Consider the following 23,525-nt stretch of genomic DNA (forward strand, 5'->3'; position numbering starts at 1 on the left):
CCTGCCCCTCACTTCTAATGATCTGTATGTATGGAAGACAAAGGCGTCACCAGAGCTTCGGTCAGAAAGAGTCATTCTGTTTCTAACGTTGGTCGTGCACAATAGTGTAGTGTACGCAGTGTTATATGTAACGAGAAAAATGTTTGGTATTATTTGCACTTTTTTTGTCCCACTTAGAGATATTCATGAGAATATTCTTAAAGAGACACAAAATGTTATGAATAATGTAAATTAAATACTGATGTCTGAACTGAGAGACTCATTATTTCCCTGAACTTTAATTAAAAATGTAATTCCCAAAGCACCCCCTTTGCTCTGACACAGATATAAAAACCATCAGTGTTTATTATAAAAAAAAAAAAAAAAAAAAAAATCAGTGCAGAAATACATCTTGTCCTTCTTTGACAGTCAGCTTTAAACAATACACATAGTCATTGCGGCACCCGACTACGAGGAAGTGTTCGTACGCCACTGGGGATGAAAACAGCTCCCCAGGCAGAGTTACTGAGGCCAGCATTTGTCCATCTTGTCCATCCAGGATCCACACGGTGCCGTCTGTGGAGGCCAGAGCCACCAGAACCCCCCTTTTGCCCATGGCGGAGCCATCAAACGCACACGGACTGGAGTACACCTTCCCCGTGGTCTGGAAAGTCCAAACTAAAGAGCCGTCGGCACAGTTCAAACAGTACAGGCAGCCATCATGTGATCCACACAGAACCCTCTGCTGGTCTGCCGTGATACACGGTGAGGAGAACACGGGTCCTTTTGTTAAAAACTGCCAAACCTGCAAAGAAACACATTTCAAAAATAGCTTTTGCTCCATTTTGCAAAAATGTTGATCCTTGAAGGGTTATTTTGGTATTTTTCAACCTGGGCCCTTTACCTTGTTGTCCAAGTGATTAATGTGAACAAAGATCTTTGAAATCGGTCCAGTATTAACCCTCCTGTTATCCTCGGGTCAAATTTGACCCGTTTACAAAAACTTTCTATATCCGAACTATGACAAAAGACCGTTTGAAAAAGCTACATAAACGCAGGAAAAAAATCTACAAATATTTTTTTTTAAACCGCTGAAAAAAATGAACAAAGAAAATCAGAAAGTGATCAAAAACATCGCCAAACCAAAATTGCTGTTTTTGCCGCTATCAGGCTCAGATTGTTATTCTGACACCAATAAGGAAAGGATCCCTACACAGAGAGACATTTTTGTTAAAGAGTAAGATCATTTTTTTGTTTAGCCAAAACAGCTCGGCCATCTCCATCTCCAAACTCACCTGACTCTATTGAAATAATCAGGACTTTTAGAGCCAGCATACTTTTACATGTAAATGGGTGAATTCAGAGTTTATTTCAACCAAACCAGAGTGGTGATTGTTGGAACAGTGAAAAGACGAATGAAGACACTTCAACTAATAGTTTTATTTAATTTCTATTGACTTTGAATGAAGTGTGTTTTACGATGATAAAATGACTTGAATGCTTATGAAATGGAGTCTGGTGGGTTTGGGGATGGGGATTTCGGGTCTGTTTCATGTCAAACTAAACGGATCTTTAACAAAAAGGTCGACCTCTGTAGGGATCCATCACATAATGTTGTCAGACACTTAGAATAATAATCTGAGTATGACCATGGCATTGCGGATGTGGTCTCGCTTAAAGCTTAACTCGCACCAATCTAGGGTCTTTTTGTGAATGTACCCGAGTCAAACTTTCGTTTAAAAGCATAATTAGGACGGAAACGCCACTTTTATGATTTACCATATTCTCATTTTTGGTCAAGCTGCCTTTTGAATGGGAGTGCTACATTCACAAAAAGAGCCTAGGTTGCATTTTGGTGAGAGTTACGCTTTAACACTAGACCAATTTCAACATGGGAGAATAGAAAAATACCGAAGTTACCCTTTAAGATTTCAGGCCTGGCAACACGATGAGCCCCAGTGGTGTCTGGCACGTTTAAAGCACCATAACAAAGTACATGGTGGAGAAATACAGCAGCCGCTCACCAGTGTCCCTGTGTGGCTGAAGCAGCAGATGCTTCCATCCACCGAGCCGATCATCACGTGACCAGAGGAGGCGTTTGGTGACGAGAAGAACGGGACGTCCCTACAGTATGACCACAGGACCTCTCCGCTGTCCTGGGACAGGAAAAAAAACAAAACACTTATCAGACAGCAAAGTGTATGCCGTCTCAAAATGTCCCTCAGTGAACAAAATGACACAATAGTTTATGGAAGTTTGGTACGGTCTTCACTCACAGGGTTAAGACAGAGGAGGTGACCTCCCAGGGAGGCGGCGTACAGCTGCCTGAGTGAGGCGTGGAGGTAGGGGGAGGAAAACACAGCTCCACCCCCACAGTGACGCTTCCAAACGCACCGCTGGACCTAAAAGCACACGTACATTTACCTTGATCTTCTCCACATTTACTAGTTCAGATAACTTTCACTTTTTATTTATTCCCAGAGGGGAAACTAGTGTGGTAAAGCTGCAGTGGGCAGAACAAAAAAAAAAAAAAAAAAACGCCATTATCTTTTGGGGCTTTTCCCTTTATTTTATAGCAATGGATCGACAGGAAAGTATGGGAGAGAGATGGGGGATGCAAAGGGGCTGCAGGTCGGACTCAAACCCGGGGCGCTGCAAAGGACTCAGCCTACATGGGGCGCACGATCTTACTGGGTGAGCTAGAGGTCGCCCCAAAAAACGCCAGAATTTGAAGAAGAGTGAGGCCTCTTCCTGCAGCTCTCCCCTCTTTGTCACACGGGCAATGCATGCACAGAACAGCCAATTGGATTGCTCTCGATCACTGATTGGCTGAAGTCTCCCGTCAAGGCTAGGCTGAGCCAAGAGGAGATGGGGAAGTCTAGTTTTCTCTCAGACCACTTGAATAACAACATGCTGAAAGATTATTATGGAATTTCTGCCTAATCACGCCAAAAATCAACCTGCCTACCCCAGCTTTAACTAGCTTTATGAATAAACTTGTAAATCCTGTTCCTGTCATTGGCAGTAAAGCGGTTTCCCCAACATGAAAATGACACTGGCCACACATTTTTTTTTAATCTTCCTACCTTTGGGTCCAGGGCGTAGACATGCCCGTCATGTGAGCCCACTATCACCAGACCTGTGAGGGGATCCACGGCGGGACTGCTCTTCACGGCGTCTCCCGTCTCAAACGTCCACCGCGTCTTTCCAGACGCAGCGCACAGGAAATACACACAGCCATTGTAGCAACCTGGGAAAAATCGCCAAAAAATAAATCCTAAAGGACAATGACATACAGTCCGATGTTTTCACAAAACATTGGGTTACACTTCTACTACTACTTGAAGGTATCTACATAAGAGTGACATGACACTGTCATGAACGTGTTATAAACATTATAAACAAGTCATGAACGTTTATGACATAACGCTTCTTTTAATAAGTGTCATTCGGTTTTTGTCATGACAAGTTAGGGTTAGGGTTAGGGTCAAAACGGTTAGGGTTAGAGTAAAGCCCGACACACCGAGCTGATAATCGGCCGTTGGACAGTCTGGCGAGGTCGGTGACTCGAGTCTGTTCGGTGTGTTCCGTGCCGTCATCCGTCCGAGGAGCCATCGGCCTTTGTTTTGGTCTATTTGACATGTTGAATCGGCGAGGCGGGCACTGCCGGCAGTCGGACTCAAATGACCCATCTGATTGGTGGAAAGCTAACCCGGAAACGGGGAGCGGGATGAGTGTGACTAGTCTCTCAGAATCTGACGAAAACCTTTTAAACTGACCTTTGTCGATCTGAAATGAAGACAGATTCAACAACTGCCTATTTCTCGCTTAAAATGTTTTCAGAAACACGTTTCGGTGAACTATTTTAGTACAATATGAGATTGTATTCTGAACAAGCTGCCATGACAGTTGAATGACTGAATTTCCGGAGAAACCAGACCCACGTGAAGCGTTCATCCAATCAGCTGGCGGTTTTCATTTTTGGGGCAACAATACAGATTAAGCGCCGCCTGCTGTTATGGAGGCGTATTACAACTCGTCTCTTCGGTGTGTTCCGAGGCACTTTTTGAACCAACTCGGGGAGACTGATCAGTCTGACTGGCTTTTCTGACGAGGGTCGGCCGTCTGGTCGGTGTGTCTGGGCCTTTAGGGTTTATGTGTCATGAGAGTGTCATGTCACTCTTATGTAGATGCCTTCAAGTAAAGTGTTACCCAATATCGTAACGATACCGACCTATAACCACGAGGCTTCCGCAGTGAGACACTGCAGCCGAGGCTTCGATTCTGTCCCCGAGAACTCGCTCCCACAGAAGCCTCCCGTCGGTCAGGTCTAAAGCCTGGATCCTGTGTGAGTGGGATCCGATGAACACTGTCCTCCTACCCTCGTCTGAGCTCCGATCGGTCCCGTGTTGTACTAGAAGCACCGGGGAGGCGTCCACACATCTGCCTGTGTCGGAGGACCAGCTCAGGCTGAGGCCCAGAACATCACCGCTGCGGTCCTTACTGGAACTCTTTTGTCCCAGTGCATCAGCCTGGAGGTTTTTATTTGCCTCTGGACTTCTGGTTTGCAATTCCATCACCTCACCCGCTCGTCTGACAACCCTAACAGCCCAGGTCTCTCCCTGCGCCCTCTCTGCTGCCGTTGACTCGGTGCGCTCTCTTTTGGCTGGCGCCACCGGGGGAGCGTCGGCGTCTCGTTTCTTGGCCTCAGACAACGACTGGCTGCTCTCAAGCGGCGGCGGCGGCGGCGTTACTCTCGCGACGTGGCGCAGTACGTCGGAGAAGGTCCCGTCGAGCAGAACCTCCAAAAGCTCCGGCGAAGACCCCCCCACAGCAGCGAGGATGTCTTCACACAGGCGGAGTGCCTTCAGGGAATCGCCTCCACTCAGCAGGAAGTTGGAGTCCTCATCAAGGGCCGCATCTTCAGGAAGACCTAGAGTTTCCTGTTAGGGGTGCACAAGATATCGTTTTTTTTTTCTTCAACTGGCACCAATATACAAATTGCGAAAGACACTCTGGGTTAGCTGAAAGAAAAAAGCAGTAGAAAACTGCACGTTCAAATGTAACTCATTCTTTTTGTAGTGGTGCCAATTTATATTCAATTCAATGTTCAATTTGTTCCATAGAAGAATGTTGGAAATTATTTTTTAAATTCAACAAGTAATTTGTTATATTTTAGAAGAACACTGTAACCAGCAGAAAGGCATGAGTAAGATACACATTAATATCTGTGTATTTATCGCAAGTAATATCTTTATCGAGATATACAACAATGTTATCGCATATCGCATATTTTCCTCATATCGTGCAGCCCTGTTTCCGGTCCAGTTCATACATATTCAGGCAACAAAGTAAACCGGGAAGTGGGGCTGCACTATACAGCCTTTATTTTGTCGTCACCGCGATATCAACTCGTGCAGTAAACACATCACAAAAAGGCGGCGACATATCGCAAAAGACAGTGAGATTTTTTTGTGTTATTCGGTGAAATCACAGTAGAAATGTGCACTTTGTCATTATGTTTTTAGTTTTCTAATTCTATTTAACCCTCGTGTTGTCTTCCTGTCGACCATGCATCTTTAAGTTTTTCTGGGTCCAAATTTCAAACTAAAACTTTTTTCAACGTTTTGGTCGTCTTTTTCAACATTTGTCACTTTTCCCGACAATTTTGTCTAGCCAGAGCTGAGCTATCATTTTCTTGGTTGCAGTTGAGCCGGCTAGCCAAATTTTCTTCTGTCTCCCAAGCAGATGTAATTTAGAGTCGTCGTTATTCTGCGCTTTATTTGAAGTTTTTTTTTTCAAGTTTTTGAAGCTTTTTCTAACATTTTTGTCACTTTTTTTCAACGTTCTTTTATCCATTTTTTTGGTGAATAAAACACCCAAATTTAATCAAAGTACTGAACTGGTTCATTTCACTTGTGACGAGCGTTGTATGGAACCATCCACATAATTTTTTTGACAATTTGGTTGAAAGAGAAGCAAATGTTCTGCTATAGAAACCTTTTGAAAATGGGTCAAATTTGACCCGAGGACAACAGGAGGGTTGTTCAATTTGTTCAATAAAAGAACGTTGGAAATGGTTTCCTTTCAGTTTGTTGTAATGTATTGTAGCAGAACTTCTGAAAGCAGCAGAACTGAGTACACTTTAACATCTGTTTATTTATTGCAAGTGAGATCGTTGTAGTGATATTCAACAACGTTATCGCATATTTTCCTCATATCGTGCAGCTCTATCAGGAAGTATTCAGATGTGGAGCTGTGTTGTCAAAGTGGTGGAAAACTGGCCATACCTGCCACAGGGACTGCAGAGTTTGCTTCAGTTTGGTGAGATCCCCCCCCGAAGACTCTAAACACCATCTCTGTCTTTGGTATATTTTCAAAAGTGCCCCCATGTCTACTTTACCTGCCGTAAGACAAACAGAAGGGTAAGTGAAATAGTGAAGCGTTATCGTCTCTCGTCAGCGGCGACCGTGTGTCTGATGCTCACCGTGAGGAGTCAGGCACAGGGCCGGGACCAGCACCAGCGCGTCAGGGACGCTGTACGGCGGCAACAGCAGAGACAGCTGGTGCTGGATGAGTCGGCTCAGATCTCCGTCTTTGTCGCCCGTCTCCCCCCGCCGGGGCTCTACAGGACGCTCGGCTGAGGCAGAGGCCGTTTGATCCGCATGTTTCGGCGCAGATGTGAGAGGAGAAGCCGCTGTCTGCTCTCCAGATGTGGACGCCACGACAAAGGCGAGCAGTCGAAAGGCTTGGTGCAGAGCCACGGCGCAGGCCTCCACCTGAGGCAGACTCAATATGAGCTGCAGGAGCAGTGATGAAAAAAAAAAAGTGATGAAAATAGTCATAGCGTAGTATGTCGAAACAAAGCCATTAAAAAATCAGGTTACACTTTACTTGAAGGTATCTACATAAGAGTGACATGACACTGTCATGAACGTGTTATAAACATTATAAACAAGTCATAAACGTTTATGACATCCCGCTTCTGTTATTAAGTGTCATTCGGTTTTTGTCATGACAAGTTAAGGTTAGGGTTCATGTGTCATGACAGTGTCATGTCACTCTAATGTAGATACCTTCAAGTAAAGTGTTACCAAAAATCATAGTATAGGATGTCGAAAAAAGTCATAAAAAGTCATAGTATAGTACGTCAAAAAAAGTCTGGAAGAACATGCAAACTCCACACGAAAAGGTTCAGCCCAGACTGGGTATCGAACCGGGGGTCACAGTGTGCACTGCCTACTGTACTTGCAGTGTAGTTGGAGTATTGCTAACCTCTGAGCCCCCGTGTCACCAAATAGTCAACAGTCATGGCATACAGTAGTATGTTGAAAAAAAGTGATAAAAAAGTCATGGTATAGTATATTGAAAAAAAACAGTAAAGTATGTTGAAAAAAGTCATAAAAACATCAAATTATAGTATGTTGGAAAAAAGTCATTGTATATTAGGGCAAAAAAGTGATAAAAAAAAAAAAAAAAAAAAAGTCATAGTATGTGACCAGGTTAGCTCAGTTGGTAGAGCAGGCGCACATATGTAGAGGTATATGCCTCAATGCAGAAGGTCCAGGGTTTGAGTCCAACCTCTCTCCCCCCTTATACATACATATACATATATATACATATACATATACATATACATAAAACATCTCACTTGCTGCAAGCTGTCCAAGTTGACCCGCTTTCCGTGGCGTTTTATCAGCCGGTCTCTCCGTCCCAGGTAGTACAGCTGTGCGTTTTTAACATTCACCCAGTCTCCAGTGGCTCTCATTGTCCCGGGGACGGCCGTCTCCTCGTCATCCAGGAGACACACTCTGTGCTCTCCACCTGCACCAGGGACCATTATGGATTTATGTGGAGTGCATTCACTGAAATAACATGTGCACGTACATCAATGAGCTCTTTCTCACCTAAGAACACCTGTCCTTCACCCTCGGTAACAACGCGGCCATGATCATCTCTCACTTCAACCACTGTGTCCATCAGAGGACTCCCCAGAGGCACAAAGGACAGCGAGCTGAAAGCCATGTTAATGTTAAATACAAGTTGTACTGACTGCAGCTCGTTTAACCCTTGTGTACTCTTCCTGTCGACCATGCAACTTTCTGATTTTCTAGGTCAAAATTTAAACTTTTTTGTTTGACACTTTTGTCACTTTTATCCAAGTACTTTTTTGCCACTTTTTCTGATGTTTTTGTCGATTTTTTTCTGTGCCTTATAACGTTTTTGTCGGGGGGGTTTTCTTGATATTTTTGGCTCCCGATGCATTTAACCCTCGCGATGTCTTCTCGTCGACCGAGCAACTTTTTGTTCATCTGGTTCAAAAAAAATTTCCCCCAACTGTTTTCGACATTTTTGTCACTTTTTTCAATGTTCTTATACGTTATAATAAAAAAAAATCTTCAAATGCTATACAATTTTATAAAACACCCAAACTCAAGTAGTGAACTGATCATCTGATCATTTATTTTACTTGTGAAGGGTAATAGTTGTACAGAACCATCCATGTTATTATTTTTTTTTTTTTTATTTGGTTGAAAGAAAACCAAAATTTCTGATATAGAAACTTTTTGAAAATGGTTCAGATTTGACCCGAGTTGTAAGTCGTATTGATTTCAGCTTGTTTAACAAAATGGAATCAATGAATCATTGTAAACAGGGGACACACTCACGGGCTGCTGGACCGCAGCAGAGACTCGGGGATTTGGTACGAGCAGGCCCAGCAGGACACCTCGGTGATGCCGTAGATATTGTAGATGTGGGTGTGGTTGTCCTCGTGCCTCCAGCTCCTCAGCAGAGCGGGGGAGGGGCACGCCTCCCCGCCCAGGGCCAACAGCCGCAACGAGGAGCCCGGCGACAACACTTCCTGTTTCAGGATGCGCTGCCCGAAGCGGCCAAGCAGTGTCGGCGTGACCTGAGGAAACGAGAAAACACCACATGATAGTGACTCAGTACTCAGTACTCAAGTACAAACGTCAGGTACTTTTACTTTACTTGATAAATTAAGATTTGACACATGTAGTTTATAAAATATGATGCATGTAGCTCATCAAATCTGATGTTTTATTATAAATTAAACTACCCAACAATATAACGGCCTACAAGTCCAGCTGAGATGACCAGACCATTAATCACTTAGTTGAGTGTATTAGTCTATAGGTCCTGTATTAGTCTATAGGTCCTGTATTAGTCTATAGGTCTTGTATTAGTCTATATGTCTTGTATTAGTCTATAGGTCCTGTATTAGTCTATAGGTCTTGTATTAGTCTATATGTCTTGTATTAGTCTATAGGTCCTGTATTAGTCTATAGGTCTTGTATTAGTCTATATGTCTTGTATTAGTCTATAGGTCTTGTATTAGTCTATAGGTCTTGTATTAGTCTATAGGTCCTGTATTAGTCTATAGGTCCTGTATTAGTCTATAGGTCTTGTATTAGTCTATAGGTCTTGTATTAGTCTATAGGTCTTGTATTAGTCTATAGGTCCTGTATTAGTCTATAGGTCCTGTATTAGTTTATAGGTCTTGTATTAGTCTATAGGTAAATAGAGGTGAATAAATATATTAGTTTGTGTTGCAGCGAAGTGTCAGTTCCGTTTCATGGGGGTGTGGTGTTCAGACCTGCCCCCACTGCTAAAAACAAATCCTAAAGGAAACACTGCCTGATGATACCTAAATACCTTTACTTAAGTAAAATTTTCAATGCAGGACTTTAACTTGTAACATTGTATTTTTACAGTGCGGTATTAGTACTTATACTTAGGTAAAGGATCTGAATACTTCTACCACCACTGCCGAAAAAGTTTAGGCAAAATATATAAATATATATATATATATATATATATATCTCTTCTTCACACGTGCCTGTAGGACAGTCGTCTTGTGATTCTTGAACAGCAGTCGAGCCAGCCGACCGGGCATTTTCTTGATCACAGTCGGGATGATGAGGAGCTGAGCCCCGGACGATAAGGCCAGGAAAATATCCACCACAGAGGGGTCAAAGGTTAGGGGCGAGGCGAGGAAGACCACATCACCTGCACTCATCTGAAACAAAGATCTGAGCCAAGAGAGGTGCACTTTTCATTAGGGAGGCACCCAATCCAGGATTCAGCTTCGGATTCGGCCGAATATTGGGCTTTTTTCGACGGGGTTCGGTTTCTGCCGAACCTTAGAATTTTTTTCCACCGAAGCGAACCCTACGCTTGCAGTACTCGCCCTACGCTGGTCGACGTAATGACGGCGCCGTTGATTATGGGAAGGTGTTTACGTAGGTAGAGCGTTCAATGCAGTAGGCTGTCAGAAAGTGAAAATGGAACTTGTGAGCAGAAAAAGTGTAGTTTGACAGTACTTTCAGTCAAAAGAAGGCCATTCAAGTCCAGCTACATGTTCAGTTTGCAATGCCGATTTGTCTCGTGGTGGCGAGGACCCTAAACAATACACAACATGGCTGCTGTTACAACATTTGGTATGAAACATCCGAAAGAATATGAGTTGTGCATGAAGGAATCTCCAGACAGCAGCCAGAATGTAGCAACTTCAGGTACGGCAAAGGAAGGACAGTCACAGCTAAAAACTTGTGTTAAAGGTCCCATGGCATGAAAATGTCTGGTTTTTTAACATTAATATGAGTTCCCCCAGCCTGCCTATGGTCCCCCAGTGGCTAGAAATGGTGATAGGTGTAAACCGAGCCGAAAGATGGGCTGATCTCATGAGAGAGAGACATCATGGCTTTCAAACGAGCAAAGTGGCAGTTGGTCAAGGCCACACCCCCACTCTCCACCTTGCCCCCCCTCTCTCCTCCTCAATAGCTACAGACACAGAAATGGCACATCCTAAGGAAAGCTCATTGTGGGACTGGCTCTAGTGGCTGTAATTCTGCACCAAGGCTGAATTTCGGGAAAGAGACTTCAGATACAGTATTAGGGGACCACTAAGGTCTATATAAAAGAGACTTCAGATACAGTATTAGGGGACCACTAAGGTCTATATAAAAGAGACTTCAGATACAGTATTAGGGGACCACTAAGGTCTATATAAAAGAGACTTCAGATACAGTATTAGGGGACCACTAAGGCCTATATAAAAGAGACTTCAGATACAGTATTAGGGGACCACTAAAGTCTATATAAAAGAGACTTCAGATACAGTATTAGGGGACCACTAAGGTCTATATAAAAGAGACTTCAGATACAGTATTAGGGGACCACTAAGGTCTATATAAAAGAGACTTCAGATACAGTATTAGGGGACCACTAAAGTCTATATAAAAGAGACTTCAGATACAGTATTAGGGGACCACTAAAGTCTATATAAAAGAGACTTCAGATACAGTATTAGGGGACCACTAAGGTCTATATAAAAGAGACTTCAGATACAGTATTAGGGGACCACTAAGGTCTATATAAAAGAGACTTCAGATACAGTATTAGGGGACCACTAAGGTCTATATAAAAGAGACTTCAGATACAGTATTAGGGGACCACTAAGGCCTATATAAAAGAGACTTCAGACTTCAGATACAGTATTAGGGGACCACTAAGGCCTATATAAAAGAGACTTCAGACTTCAGATACAGTATTAGGGGACCACTAAGGTCTATATAAAAGAGACTTCAGATACAGTATTAGGGGACCACTAAGGTCTATATAAAAGCATCCAAAGAGCACCATGTCATGGGACCTTTAACCAGACGACCATTACCAGCTTTGCTAGCCCTACGCCGAATGGAAAATACACTGCTGTGGACGTTGTTTACTTCATTAATGTGTTTACTGTGTTAATGGACTGAGGATGGGAGTAGGATTCAGTATTTGTCCAAACCCCAAAAATCTGGATTTGGTGCATCCCTGCTTTTCATATGCATCAAAATAACAGTGATTTCAATATAAATAAATCGATAAAGACTCACCTCAGATGCAGTATATTAGGCAGTATACACTTGTGTGGCACCCGTACAATCTTGGGAAGGCCAGTGGTTCCAGATGTGTGCAGCACATACGCCACGTCTCCGTGACCAGCCTCCTTTAACCCTGCAGCTGGATCGTAGAGACCAGCTCCATCTGCTGTCAGAGCCCCGGGTTGTTCCGGTCCTCGTCGGTGCTCAGAGACTGGCAGCAGCTCGATGTGTATCACGGTCAGTTTGAACTTGGGCAACACCACACACACCTCCACGGATATGTGGTTGGCGAGAGCTGCCTGGAATCGCTTGACGGAAGGAAAGAAAGAAAATCTATGTAAATATTCCTACAAAGCAGAGATCATGAATTCATGTGGATAGTGTAAAACAAACGCTAATATACAGCAAAGTCAACTGTAGTGTGTATGCTTGGAAGGGAATATTATTTTGAGATATTTCTACATGGGTGTTCATGAATCTGCTTTAGTGGATACATCAATAGACATAAAAGCAGAAATAAAGAATAAAAAAAAAAAAGATGAAATACTTAAACTTTTTTTACTCTGCCGCATGCACTTTATTTACACAAACTCAGATCAGATTTTTGATTGCACCAAGTCTGATGCACCCACACACTTCACATGTTTTGCCCAAGGCCCCCAGGTTCTATGCATATCAATTGATTTCGCTAATTTGATTACACCACTGAAGTACAACAGCAGCTTTAGTGGGTCCTGGATTATTAGCTAATTGTGTGGCCCTGTCTTATTGTGTCAACATTTATTTTTAAGAGGTTTATTATTTTAGTTCAAACTGCTCCCATTGTGCAGATTCCATATGGTTGGGTCCTGGGTCACTGGCCTGTAATACAGTTGTTTAGTCAGCTGTGTACTCTGGATATAATGGGAACTCGGAGGCGAGTAAACACAATGCAAAGAGAGGCAAGAGGTGGTGGATGTGTGTGGGGGGGGGTCAATAGGGACCTAGTCTATATCCTTGACGTTCCACTAACGGGATTGCTACGTTGCCGCCGGAAAGTCCGCTGGATTTTACTCATTTAGTCGCTTTGGATAAAAGCGTCAGCTAAATGACATGTAATGTAATGTAATATCCGTTGCCTTGGACTGCCTTTGTGTTGGCTTCATAGACTGTATATGTAATATTAATGGCATGTGTGACGTCACCCATTGGTTTGTGGAGATCTGCTATGAGTCGCAGAGTTTGCCGTTACGTTTTAGACGAGAGGGAGGAGTGAGGGAGGAGACACGTTACGTTACACACTTTCACTGGCAATCACAACATAGCCATGCCCTAAAACACCCCCTGCTTTTTTGCCGATTTTAAAATCAACGAGTTCATATTTCAAAAAATGTACGTCATTCTGTGCTGCAGAAGACTTAAAACTAGTGATTGAGACCATAAACTAATTATGAAAATGTTTACTGAGGTAATAAATCAAGAGAGAAGTGGGTCATTTTCTCATAGACTTCTACAGAAACCCACCTCTTTTTGCAACCGCACATGTCTCCCCCTGCTGTAATTCAGATAGAATGCAGCTTTAAGGCACTTCCTTATTTGCAGCACTTGGCCTAACCGGATACTTTGTCCTTTAATATTATACAGTCTATGGTTGGCATTTTAAACTCTGGTGGATTTCTGACGACTACGGTTAACTGCTCCTCAGATCTCGGGTTACGCGGGACCGCAGTTGTTAGGGTTAGTGAAGTCGGGTAACTGAAAGAAATCCAGGGCATGTTGATCTGGATTCGTAGTACAGGCCCCAACAGGCTAATCTGGCCATGTTTTTAAACCCTGATCTTGAGAGGAACCATATTTCATTTAGCTATATTTATAAAGATTATTATCAAATGTTGCGTTTGCACAACTAGTCATTAGAGCTGCAGAGATTAATGAAATAATCGATTAATTGTTTATGCATTCTAGATTCTTCTCTCCTCTGTGACAGTAAACTGAATATATTTGAGTTGTGGACAAGACATTCTTTTTTTCTTTTTTACCATTTCCTGACATTTTAGAGACCAAACAGTTAATCGATTAATTGAGAAAATAATCAACAGTTTAATCGACAATGTAAATAATCGTTGCAGCCCAACTAGTCATTATCATTCATTCATGATATATTAGATATTCAACCTGCAGGACGTCAGTCTTCACAGCACAGTACTTGAGGCCACACTGGTTCATGACTCTGGCAGTGAGGAGTCCTGGAGAGTCTGGGTCCAGTGGGACATAGGCAGCGGGTGACTGCAGGATCCTGGCAAACACCAGAGTACAGTACATATCACCCTTCAAATTACTCAGCCACTCTCCCAAGACATTACTCATTTGATACGGCACGGGAATTAATGGCTTTTTTAAGCCACACACTCACATATGCACTGGTCAGATGCTGTGTTTTGACATGGAGTGGTAAACTTCAGAGATGTGGACTTGAGACTTGGACTTGAGTCGACTCAAGTCACTTTTTGACAAAAAATAAGTGACTTGAGACTCGATTTGGCTTGAGGCATGATGACTTGGATGACTTGCATGTATTCATAAGTTTTAATGTTAGCTGTTAAATATATAATAATATAATTTAATGTTGTCACATTTCTGTCTAACTATCAAGTTAGACAGAAACTATCAATGCTAGTGATACAAACTAGCCATTCATTTTATTAGCTACTAATACCTTGTCTTTTCTCTTTATAAAGACTACAGGTAACAGTGCTTAATCTTGAGTATAAAAAAGTGACTTGATTTGGCATGTGACTTGCCTTAACTAAGGACTTGACTTGACTTGACATGACCTGTGACTTGACTAGCCCCCCAAAAAATAGAGACTTGCTTTAGACATGGAACAAATAGCTTGAGACACTTGGGACTTGAGCAAAGATGACTTGGTCACAACACGGGTAAACTTTGAGTCAGAGACGACAGTGAACCAGCAGCAGTGGCAGCAAAAAACTGACCTGTCCTGTAAGTAGTGTCCTGAGGAGTGTCCCAACAGTCAGACAATGTCCTGTGACTCCCATGACTGTCCCGGGACAGTCAGACACTGTCCTGTGACTACCAGACACTGTCCTGTGACTCCCATAACTGTCCCGGGACAGTCAGACACTGCCCGGGACAGTGTCTGACTGTCCCGGGACACTACTCAGGACATTACTAACAGGACAGGACAGTTTTTTGCTGCCACTGCTTCTCCAGCGAACTTACCCCAGAATCCAGACAGGTATGAACAAATCATCACAACAATACAGCCCGATCACTCCGTTGTTCGGAGAGCAGGTCTTCCGTAGAATATGAGACAGTTCACCGGCCAGTTCAACCAGCTCTCGGTACAGCAGCAGGGACACCGGGCTCCCTGACACCGACCCGCCGTCATATCTCACAGCTGCTCTGTCCGAGTGCACGCAGGCAGCGGCGGCTACAAGCTCCTGCAGCGTCCGAGCAGCCATAGCGGGGAGCCGCTAAAGAAACGCCCGCTCATTCCCTGTTAGTGCCCATTCTGGACGGAACACTTACAAATTATATTCTATCATATATATCATATATATATTTCGTCTTTAATTCAGACGAATGCGGTTTTGTTTACATCGAGGCAGCCCCCATGGGTTTGTCGCGTGAAGATGACGTTGATGACGCTGATGGCTACTTCAAATGCTTCTGTTAGAGTCGTTCATCCCGAAATCGGGAAATATGACTTAACATGATCTTTTATATATGTCAATGGTCTTAACAAAAAAAGAAAATACAGCCTTTCGGGGCTATGATGTTTATCATTTTGTCGAAACCGATTGTGTGTTTTGGGTATGTGTTTGATGTCAGCTAATTTACATCCACTAAATGTTGCTGCACATCACATCATCATGACACAGCCCCTCCAAATTATTGACATACATAATTATGTGCAAGTCTTCCATCAAAATTTCAAACGTTGGTATTTTTGTCTTTAAATACGTTACGACTTTCAATTGAAATATTAAAATATGAGTAGCATTTATTGATCACGAGTTTCATCTCAAATTAGGAAAAAGGATAAATTAATTATCAGTTTAGAGTTTAGGCTTGCAATATTTTTAGCAGTACAGTGGATGGAGGATAGAAGACCATTGACAGCAATCATTTGTTCACACTCAAGCTCAATTACTAGCTGGTTTACAGCATTCAGACAGCAGATCCGCTATTTTGCATTTAATACAACAAACATTATACAGAATTCAAATGATGGGTCTTACACTTAGATATGGTGCATATTGGTATCAAAGGAAATGAAACGGCAGATAAGGTGGCAAAGGAGTCTACAAAGAATATTTACATTGATTCGGCAGTTAGTTATAGCAAAACATGAGTTAAGAGCATTATTAAAGTGCTCATATTATGCTCATTTTCAGGTTCATAATTGTATTTAGAGGTTATATCAGAATATGTTTACATGGTTTCATTTTCAAAAAACATATTTTTGTTGTACTGCACATTGCTGCAGCTCCTCTTTTCACCCTGTGTGTTGAGCTCTCTGTTTTAGCTACAGAGTGAGACATCTCACTTCTGTACCATCTTTGTTGGGAGTCGCACATGTGCATTAGCTAGGTAAGGACTAATAGCCAGTCAGAAGCAGAGTATGAGGGCGTGCCCTGAAAGTGACCACGTTTGTCTCTGAAGTAAAGGCTGGACTACAATAGAGCTGTTTGGAGCAGTTTGTGAACAGTGTTTTCTGTTGGAGATGGTAAGTCCCTTTGAGGGGGACTTTGGGCTTTTTCACTTTGTAAACCTATAACATGCACAAAAAAGATATAGAACACAATAAAGTAAAGGGGAAAAGCCAAAAAGCATAATATGAGCACTTTAAATAAACATTGATTGAAGGAAAGGTGGAAAAAGCAGTGGGAGGTAAGAGAGGAAAGGACAGAGGTTTTACAGAGTTTAAAGGAAAGTGGGAAATGCGCTACGCAGGAAGGAGCAGGAGAAGAGCAAGAGAACGCAAAAAATGAATATTAACCAAATGGTAAACAACACTCAGTTCTTGATTTCTTGAGTTCTTCTTAGACAAATTAACATGATTGAGACGACAAGTTTGGGTATTTATTAATTTTGTGTTATTATTATTATTATTATTATTTGAATATTGTAAAAACAAGATATTATGATCCATACATAAACCAATTGGTGGCGGTAATGCACCAAATTGTTGTTTGCCAACCGCCAATAAACCTAAAAGAAGCGCTATTTCGGAAAGCATGATTTCCTATCAAGCATGCTTCATCAAGATGCAGAGAGGATATTCTGTATGCAATTGTATTATCATTATATATAATCAGTAGAATGGGAATAGATCAGTTATTATGGGTACCAACACACTCTCTTCTCTTCACTGCTTCTCTTCATAGTCGTCAGATTCATCTACCAACCCTTATAGAACTGGCTCAGCTCTTAATTATGCTGTTATAGTTTTAGACTGCCGGGGGACTTCCTTTGACACACTGAGCTCCTCTCTCCTCTCTCTTTCCATCTGTGTGCATCCATGTCCCAGAAATACTTGTTACTAACTTTGCTCTGGGGAGCCCATTCCCCGGAATCCTTATGTTTTTTCGCCCAGCAGTTTTCCTTGGATTAGCGCGGCACCTAAATCATGGCTGCAGCTGTCGCCGTGGTCCTGCTCCGCGCCCTGCTACGTCCTGCTACGCTCTGCAGTGCCCTGCTATGTCCTGCTACGCTCTGCAGTGCCCTACTATGTCCTGCTATGCCCTGCTACGCTCTGCAGTGTCCTGCTATGCCCTGCTACGCTCTGCAGTGCCCTACTATTTCCTGCTATGCCCTGCTACGCTCTGCAGTGTCCTGCTATGCCCTGCTATGCTCTGCAGTGCCCTACTATTTCCTGCTATGCCCTGCTACGCTCTGCAGTGCCCTGCTACGCTCTGCAGTGCCCTGCTACGTCCTGCTACGTCCTGCTACGCTCTGCAGTGCCCTGCTATGTCCTTCTACGTCCTGCTACGCTCTGCAGTGCCCTGCTACGTCCTGCTACGTCCTGCTACGCTCTGCAGTGCCCTGCTATGTCCTTCTACGTCCTGCTACGCTCTGCAGTGCCCTGCTACGTCCTGCTACATCCTGCTACGCTCTGCAGTGCCCTGCTATGTCCTTCTATGTCCTGCTACGCTCTGCAGTGCCCTGCTATGTCCTGCTACGTCCTGCTACGCTCTGCAGTGCCCTGCTATGTCCTTCTACGTCCTGCTACGCTCTGCAGTGCCCTGCTATGTCCTGCTATGCCCTGCTACGCTCTGCAGTGCCCTGCTACGCTCTGCAGTGCCCTGCTATGTCCTGCTATGCCCTGCTACGCTCTGCAGTGCCCTGCTATGTCCTGCTACGCCCTGCTACGCTCTGCAGTGCCCTGCTATGTCCTGCTACGCCCTGCTACATCCAGCTAGATAGATAGATAGTTTATTGTCATTGCATATCACTACACAACAAAATTAAGATGACATCAATCACTCACTTAGCAGCATAAAGATTGAAAGATAAAAAGTGACAGTGTCAGCAACAATAAATACTGAAGATAAATAATATTAAAATCAGAATAAGAAAACCAGTGCATTATCAACACAGAATGGTTCAAGTCCAGCTTATAGCTTAGCCTTACAGCAGCTCATTTATTTATGGCCCTGGGAAAAAAGCTATTTCTCGCTATGCCCTGCTGTTCCCTGCTACACCCTGTAACGCCCTGCAGTGCCCTGCTACGCCATGAATTACTACAACTACTATTTCTAGTCATAGTTCCATTATCTTTATTGTGACTGTTATTGCCACTGTTCATCACACCCCCAACCGGCACCGTCAGACACCGCCTACCAAGAGCCTTGGTCTGTCCCAGGTTTCTCCCTAAAAGGAAGTTTTCCTCGCCACTGTCACACTAAATGCTTGCTCTTGGGGGGAATCACTTGAATTGTTGGGTCTTTGTAAATTATAGTGTGGTCTAGACTTACTCTATCTGTAAAGTGAATTGAGATAACTCGTTATGATTTGATAGTAGACACTCTGGCTAAAAATTGATTAAAAGCAAATAGCGTAGAGGTGGCAATATCAATAAGCAAAGCAGAGATCAAATCTTTCATGTGGAACAAAATAAATATACAGTGGGAAAGACTACGTAACTCTGATACAAAAGGAAGGCATTTATATCAGATTCAGCAGAAAGTGGGGAAGGAAAGAGGACTGGGGGAAAACCAAAGAGAAGAGTGCTTCTTTAGTAGAATGAGACTTGGACACACAAAGTTAAGTGCATCTGTGCACCTTATTTGGAAACATCCCACTGGAAATTGTAATGCCTGCAATCAAAAGGAGTCTGTGGAACATGTTCTTCTGGTATACCCTCAATACTCAACTGAAAGATTGTTAAAGGATGGACTGGAATGTGAAGGAATTCAGCATATATGGATGTTAAAACAAGCTTAGCAAATAACTCTGGAAAGATGGTGTTACAATTTATATTCAATTATCTGCAACAAACTGGACTAACAAGAATGTAAGGAATATGTAAAATGGATACAGTAGGTGGCGATAACGCTCCGACTGGTTGCAAGTCGCCGAAGATGAAGAAGAAGAAGAAGAAGAAGAAGAAGAAGAAGAAGAAGAAGAAGAAGCATGATTTCCTAGCAGCAGTGAATGCACCACGGCCTGTCCAATAGTCTGTCTCTATTTTGTGGAGAAAGAATTTTGAACATAAAACCGCCTTTTGTTTCCGATCAAGTAGCCTGCTACCTCCACCTGTCAATATCAAGAAAACGGACTTTTAGATGCAATATGGATGACTTATTGCAGACAAGACTGGTTGAAAATAGCCGTAACTACAGAAACTCACTGGAACGAATCATAGACAAGGTGTGTTGATAAGCTATCGGGCGGTGTCGACGTTACCGTTAGCTTGAAGTGACGGAGCATAGCTAATCGTTAGCTTAAATTAACTTCAAATATACATTATGAGCATGTGAAAACTCGTGTTTGCTTAACGTTACCTCTGCATTCGCTTTTTAACAGTATTCAAAGCTTCAATACCAAGATGGGGGGGTGGAGGTGGACCTCGACAGCACAAGAACCCAGAGTAAGTTGACTACAAAAGTTTTTATAACATTGGTTCTGCCCGTGGTTTAGCTAATGCAAGAGATTGTCGCTGTAAGAGCACTAACAGACAACGTAGCTAGTTAGTACAGTCATGTGGATGTATAGTGTACCGTTAGAGAAAATAAAACCAACCCTGCTGACAGGTTAGGCTGACAGCGAGCTTTTTTTTAAGTATGCAGATGATACAGCCTTGGTAAGGAATCCTAAAGCCTGACAAATCACCCTTGGGTGGGTTATCAGGAGGAGGTCAGTGTGACTAAAACAAAGGAAGTGATCATACTGTAGATTTTAGATGTAGTAGAGAAGTCCCACTCACCAAATGAACCCATCCAGAGAGTCAACACTGACAGATACTTAGGGACAGAGGTTGATGACCAGCTGAAGTCTGATGTCCAGGATACTATGCATCCTGATAAAGTTCCCTTGTCCTTTTGGAATTAAAATACTCCCCCCTCCGACATCATCACATACCCTTCACCATACCTAGAGATTGGCATGGTTTTATTTCAGTTAGCCTAATAGCTGGTTTGATTTGCACTGAGAGATGATTTTATGGAAAGTACCCCATGCCATCTCTAGGTATGGTGAAGGGTATGTGGGGGTGGGGGGGGGCTATTTTAATTCCAAAGGCCAAGGGAACTTTATCAGGATGCATAGTATCCTGGATCCATGAAATAACTAGCCTTTAAAAATCAAAATCTGCCTCCCTCTATGGGAATTTAACATAGGGGTGTACTCCGTTATGCCCCATGTATTTTAAGGAAGAACATTTATTTATTTATTTACGATACATTATTCATTCACAAAGAAAATTGGTGTCTTTTAAAGGTTGGATTTTTCCTAATTCTTTTAAATTATGATCAATTTCCAAAAGATGATTTTTTTTTTTATTCCTCTTTTTAGTCAACTTTGGCATGGGTGTATTCACTTATGCTTAGCACTGTATATGTGATGGTATTTTGGTCAGGGCTTTGAGGAATTGTAATCTGTCTGCAATATTTGTTTAGTGCAATAATTTATTTAATAGTGAATTATAATGCTGTGCGTGCGTGCGTCCGTGTGCTAACCAGTCAGTGATTGGTGGCCTGGCCTCATTGTCTCTTTTCTGTCTTGACTCCTTGCATGATGAAGCTCTTGAACACTACATGAACCTGTCAAAAGTAGAGCTGAACAAGCTGGATTCAAAGGTTTGGGTCACTATGATTACACTCTGCAGCCATATATGCCACAAAATACAATGATCTGATCAGGAAGCAGTTTACTCGACTGCCATCAGACTGCTGGTCCTCAATGAATTCAGATACTAAATATATGTTCAGCTATTATAATCAAACACTTTTCATCTCCTCAGAGCCTGACCGAATTGAGAGAGGAATCAATAGGAGGTAAGTATCCATAACCTTAAACAAGAAGAGCAATTTACAGACATGTATACATTTGTATATTTATTAATCTGATTACTTTATTTCTTCCACCACAGCCCAGGACATTACAAGAGACTCTCAGGTAAATGTACTGTTTGTTTCAACAGTTCTGTCTTGAATGTCTGAATTATATCTTGAATTCATTTTGGTTTATTTTCAACAGTTGGACTTCACGCATCAAGATGGCGAAGCTGAGAAGACTTGTGTTTCCACTACCCAATTGTCTGTGCAGGATGATTGTAAGAACAAGAAAGCAATAGGCAAACTTTTTTTTTTTTTAAACACAACATGGCAGGACAAGCTATTGCAGAATGAAAGTATCTAATTTTAGGTGACGTATCTTCTCCACTTTTTTGCGTCCTCCAGGGCTGGGGAGCAATGACACAACTCACATGGATGAGAGTCAGAGAACCATTTCTGAGACGGAGGTCCAGCCTGAGGAGCAAGACGATGATCTGGAGATGAGTCTGAGAAGTCAGGGCAGCTCTTTGGTGGAGCTCTACCCCAGCATGATCAGTCGAATAGGGAGGGCCTGGCATCGGCAGCACGTCTCTGAGGCAGCCGGCTCGGTGCTGAGGAGGTACCGCAGGTGGCGACAGCAGTCGAACCGAAGCAGTCTCAGCAAAACCTTCGTTGTTGCGCTGAGACACACCAACAGAAACCAAAAAAACATGACCAGCCAGACGCCGCTCAAAGAGAACACTAACAGCCCTGCGAAAAGGCAGTTTGTGGGGACCCAAACTGCCCCTCAGTCTCCATTGCAGAATGTAACAAATATGCAGGATTGGCAAGCACAGCAGCAGTCTCCTGGGAGGGTGAGAAGAGAGCAGCACAAGCCTATTCTCGCCATGGACCTCTCTGGTCCCGCTGAGTTCTTCGTGTCAAACGAGAGCTCGCTGAACGACACCTTCGTGCCAAAAGAGAGCCCGCTGAACGAGACCTTCACCGTGTGCGAAGTGTCCCGGCTAGGAGAACAGCCCTCCATTTACAGTCTGTCCCGGCCTTTCTATCCTGCAGCAAGAGCATCCTTGGACCCGTCTCTCGGGTCCAAAAGGCTTTCTTTCACTGCACACTCGCTGCAGACTGTTGGCCGTTCCCCGTGTGCATCGGAAGCCATCGCTGCGAGAGAGAGACCAGACCTCTACGGCTCCCCGGTCAGGCAAAGCCCCTCCCAAGCCAGGGTGACGACCAGCCTCGGTCGATCGCCTCACGCCTTTTCCAGAAGCCCCAAAGCGCATTCTGTGGAAAGCTTTTCCAGAGAGCCTCCGAGGCCCAGGTTAATGTCGACCCCTCCACAAAAGCCAACTGTGCCACAGAGGATGCTTCATCCTCAAGACTCCCATCAGGCCCTCCACCCACAGCTGCGTTCGCCTCAGGTGGCCCCGGGAACGAAAGGCCGCGACAGGCTCCGGCGGCACCTTTCTTTCGACTCCTCCCTGCCATCCATCCGCATCTCTTACTCTCCAAAGAAGCTTGACGAGGACTTCCTCAAGCTCTACCACAAGTTTGTTTGCCAGAACAAATCATCCATCTTCAACAGGCTCCCCTGCCGCCTCTGCGCCCAAAGCTCCGAGGCCGGCAGAAGCCCCTCTTCCTCAGCTCTGGCGGCTCTCGCCTTGTCGCCCCACCGCTCCCTCCTGAGGAAACGCCACAGGGAGTTGGACTGGGGCAGCCACCCCCAGTCCAAACGCCTCAGGGACGAGTACTGCCCATCCTCCCCGGGGTCCTACCGCCACGGGAAAGAGATGCTGAAGCGCCGTCTCTCTCAGTCAGAGTACGAGCAGCCTCATTACGGCCTCTCCTATAGCTCCACTAAACCCAGCACGTCTCCGAGATTCAGCCCCCAGAGGCGATCCGCAAACACGCATCAGGAAACCTGGATGAGTCGCCACCGCCACGTGTCTGCAGCGGATTTTTCTGGCATGGGTGAGCCTCCTCTATAAAACACTGTATCGTGCTCCTGAAGCCTTTATTTATGTCCTGTCTGCTGTTAAACAAAACTGCTTAATTTAAGTCCTTTCATCACCAATTCCTTTACTCTGTTTGATTCATTCAACAGGAAGTTCACTCGAGAGCAGAATGGCCCATGGCTTCTCCCCCAGGTGATTAGAAT

At 43.7% G+C, this 23,525-nt stretch overlaps 2 protein-coding genes across 3 annotated transcripts in view; one reads left to right on the plus strand and one right to left on the minus strand.

The window, feature by feature from the left end:
* On the minus strand, nt 1–20,378 carry aasdh (aminoadipate-semialdehyde dehydrogenase). 2 transcript variants are annotated; one of them, XM_028588372.1, is made up of 14 exons: nt 15,093–15,545; nt 14,025–14,145; nt 11,883–12,178; nt 9,839–10,031; nt 8,649–8,890; nt 7,887–7,993; nt 7,631–7,803; nt 6,467–6,779; nt 6,270–6,382; nt 4,214–4,922; nt 3,066–3,229; nt 2,256–2,381; nt 2,004–2,135; nt 1–784 (listed from the first exon to the last, which is right to left on the minus strand). In XM_028588372.1, the coding sequence occupies exons 1-14, from the start codon at nt 15,332–15,334 to the stop codon at nt 374–376; spliced, it is 3,342 nt and encodes a 1,113-aa protein (XP_028444173.1). In that variant the 5' UTR covers nt 15,335–15,545; the 3' UTR covers nt 1–373. The 2 variants fall into 2 exon arrangements, with proteins under 2 accessions (XP_028444173.1, XP_028444174.1); XM_028588373.1 differs by lacking the exon at nt 15,093–15,545 and adding an exon at nt 20,305–20,378 and having other exon boundaries at nt 2–784.
* Nucleotides 19,506–23,525, plus strand: part of si:dkeyp-117h8.4 (uncharacterized) — a 4,816-nt gene continuing 796 nt past the window's right edge. The window contains exons 1-8 of the mRNA XM_028588377.1: nt 19,506–19,748; nt 19,905–19,968; nt 21,120–21,175; nt 21,340–21,373; nt 21,469–21,494; nt 21,576–21,651; nt 21,779–23,338; nt 23,472–23,514. Of these exons, the coding sequence (XP_028444178.1) occupies nt 19,533–19,748; nt 19,905–19,968; nt 21,120–21,175; nt 21,340–21,373; nt 21,469–21,494; nt 21,576–21,651; nt 21,779–23,338; nt 23,472–23,514 (2,075 nt within the window). The 5' untranslated portion in view covers nt 19,506–19,532. The remainder of the gene's footprint in view (nt 19,749–19,904; nt 19,969–21,119; nt 21,176–21,339; nt 21,374–21,468; nt 21,495–21,575; nt 21,652–21,778; nt 23,339–23,471; nt 23,515–23,525) is intronic.

The sequence above is a fragment of the Perca flavescens genome, chromosome 9 (assembly GCF_004354835.1).
Source record: "Perca flavescens isolate YP-PL-M2 chromosome 9, PFLA_1.0, whole genome shotgun sequence".
NCBI lineage: Eukaryota > Metazoa > Chordata > Actinopteri > Perciformes > Percidae > Perca > Perca flavescens.

Excerpts from the sequence above, each read along its gene's own strand:
- aasdh (XM_028588372.1), bottom strand. The coding sequence starts at position 15,334 with ATGGCTGCTCGGACGCTGCAGGAGCTTGTAGCCGCCGCTGCCTGCGTG. Across the intron at positions 12,179-14,024 it reads TGAAGACTGACGTCCTGCAG|CGATTCCAGGCAGCTCTCGC; the intron begins GTTGAATATCTA and ends CCTTCCGTCAAG. Across the intron at positions 7,994-8,648 it reads CTGCTGCGGTCCAGCAGCCC|CTCGCTGTCCTTTGTGCCTC; the intron begins GTGAGTGTGTCC and ends CATGGCTTTCAG.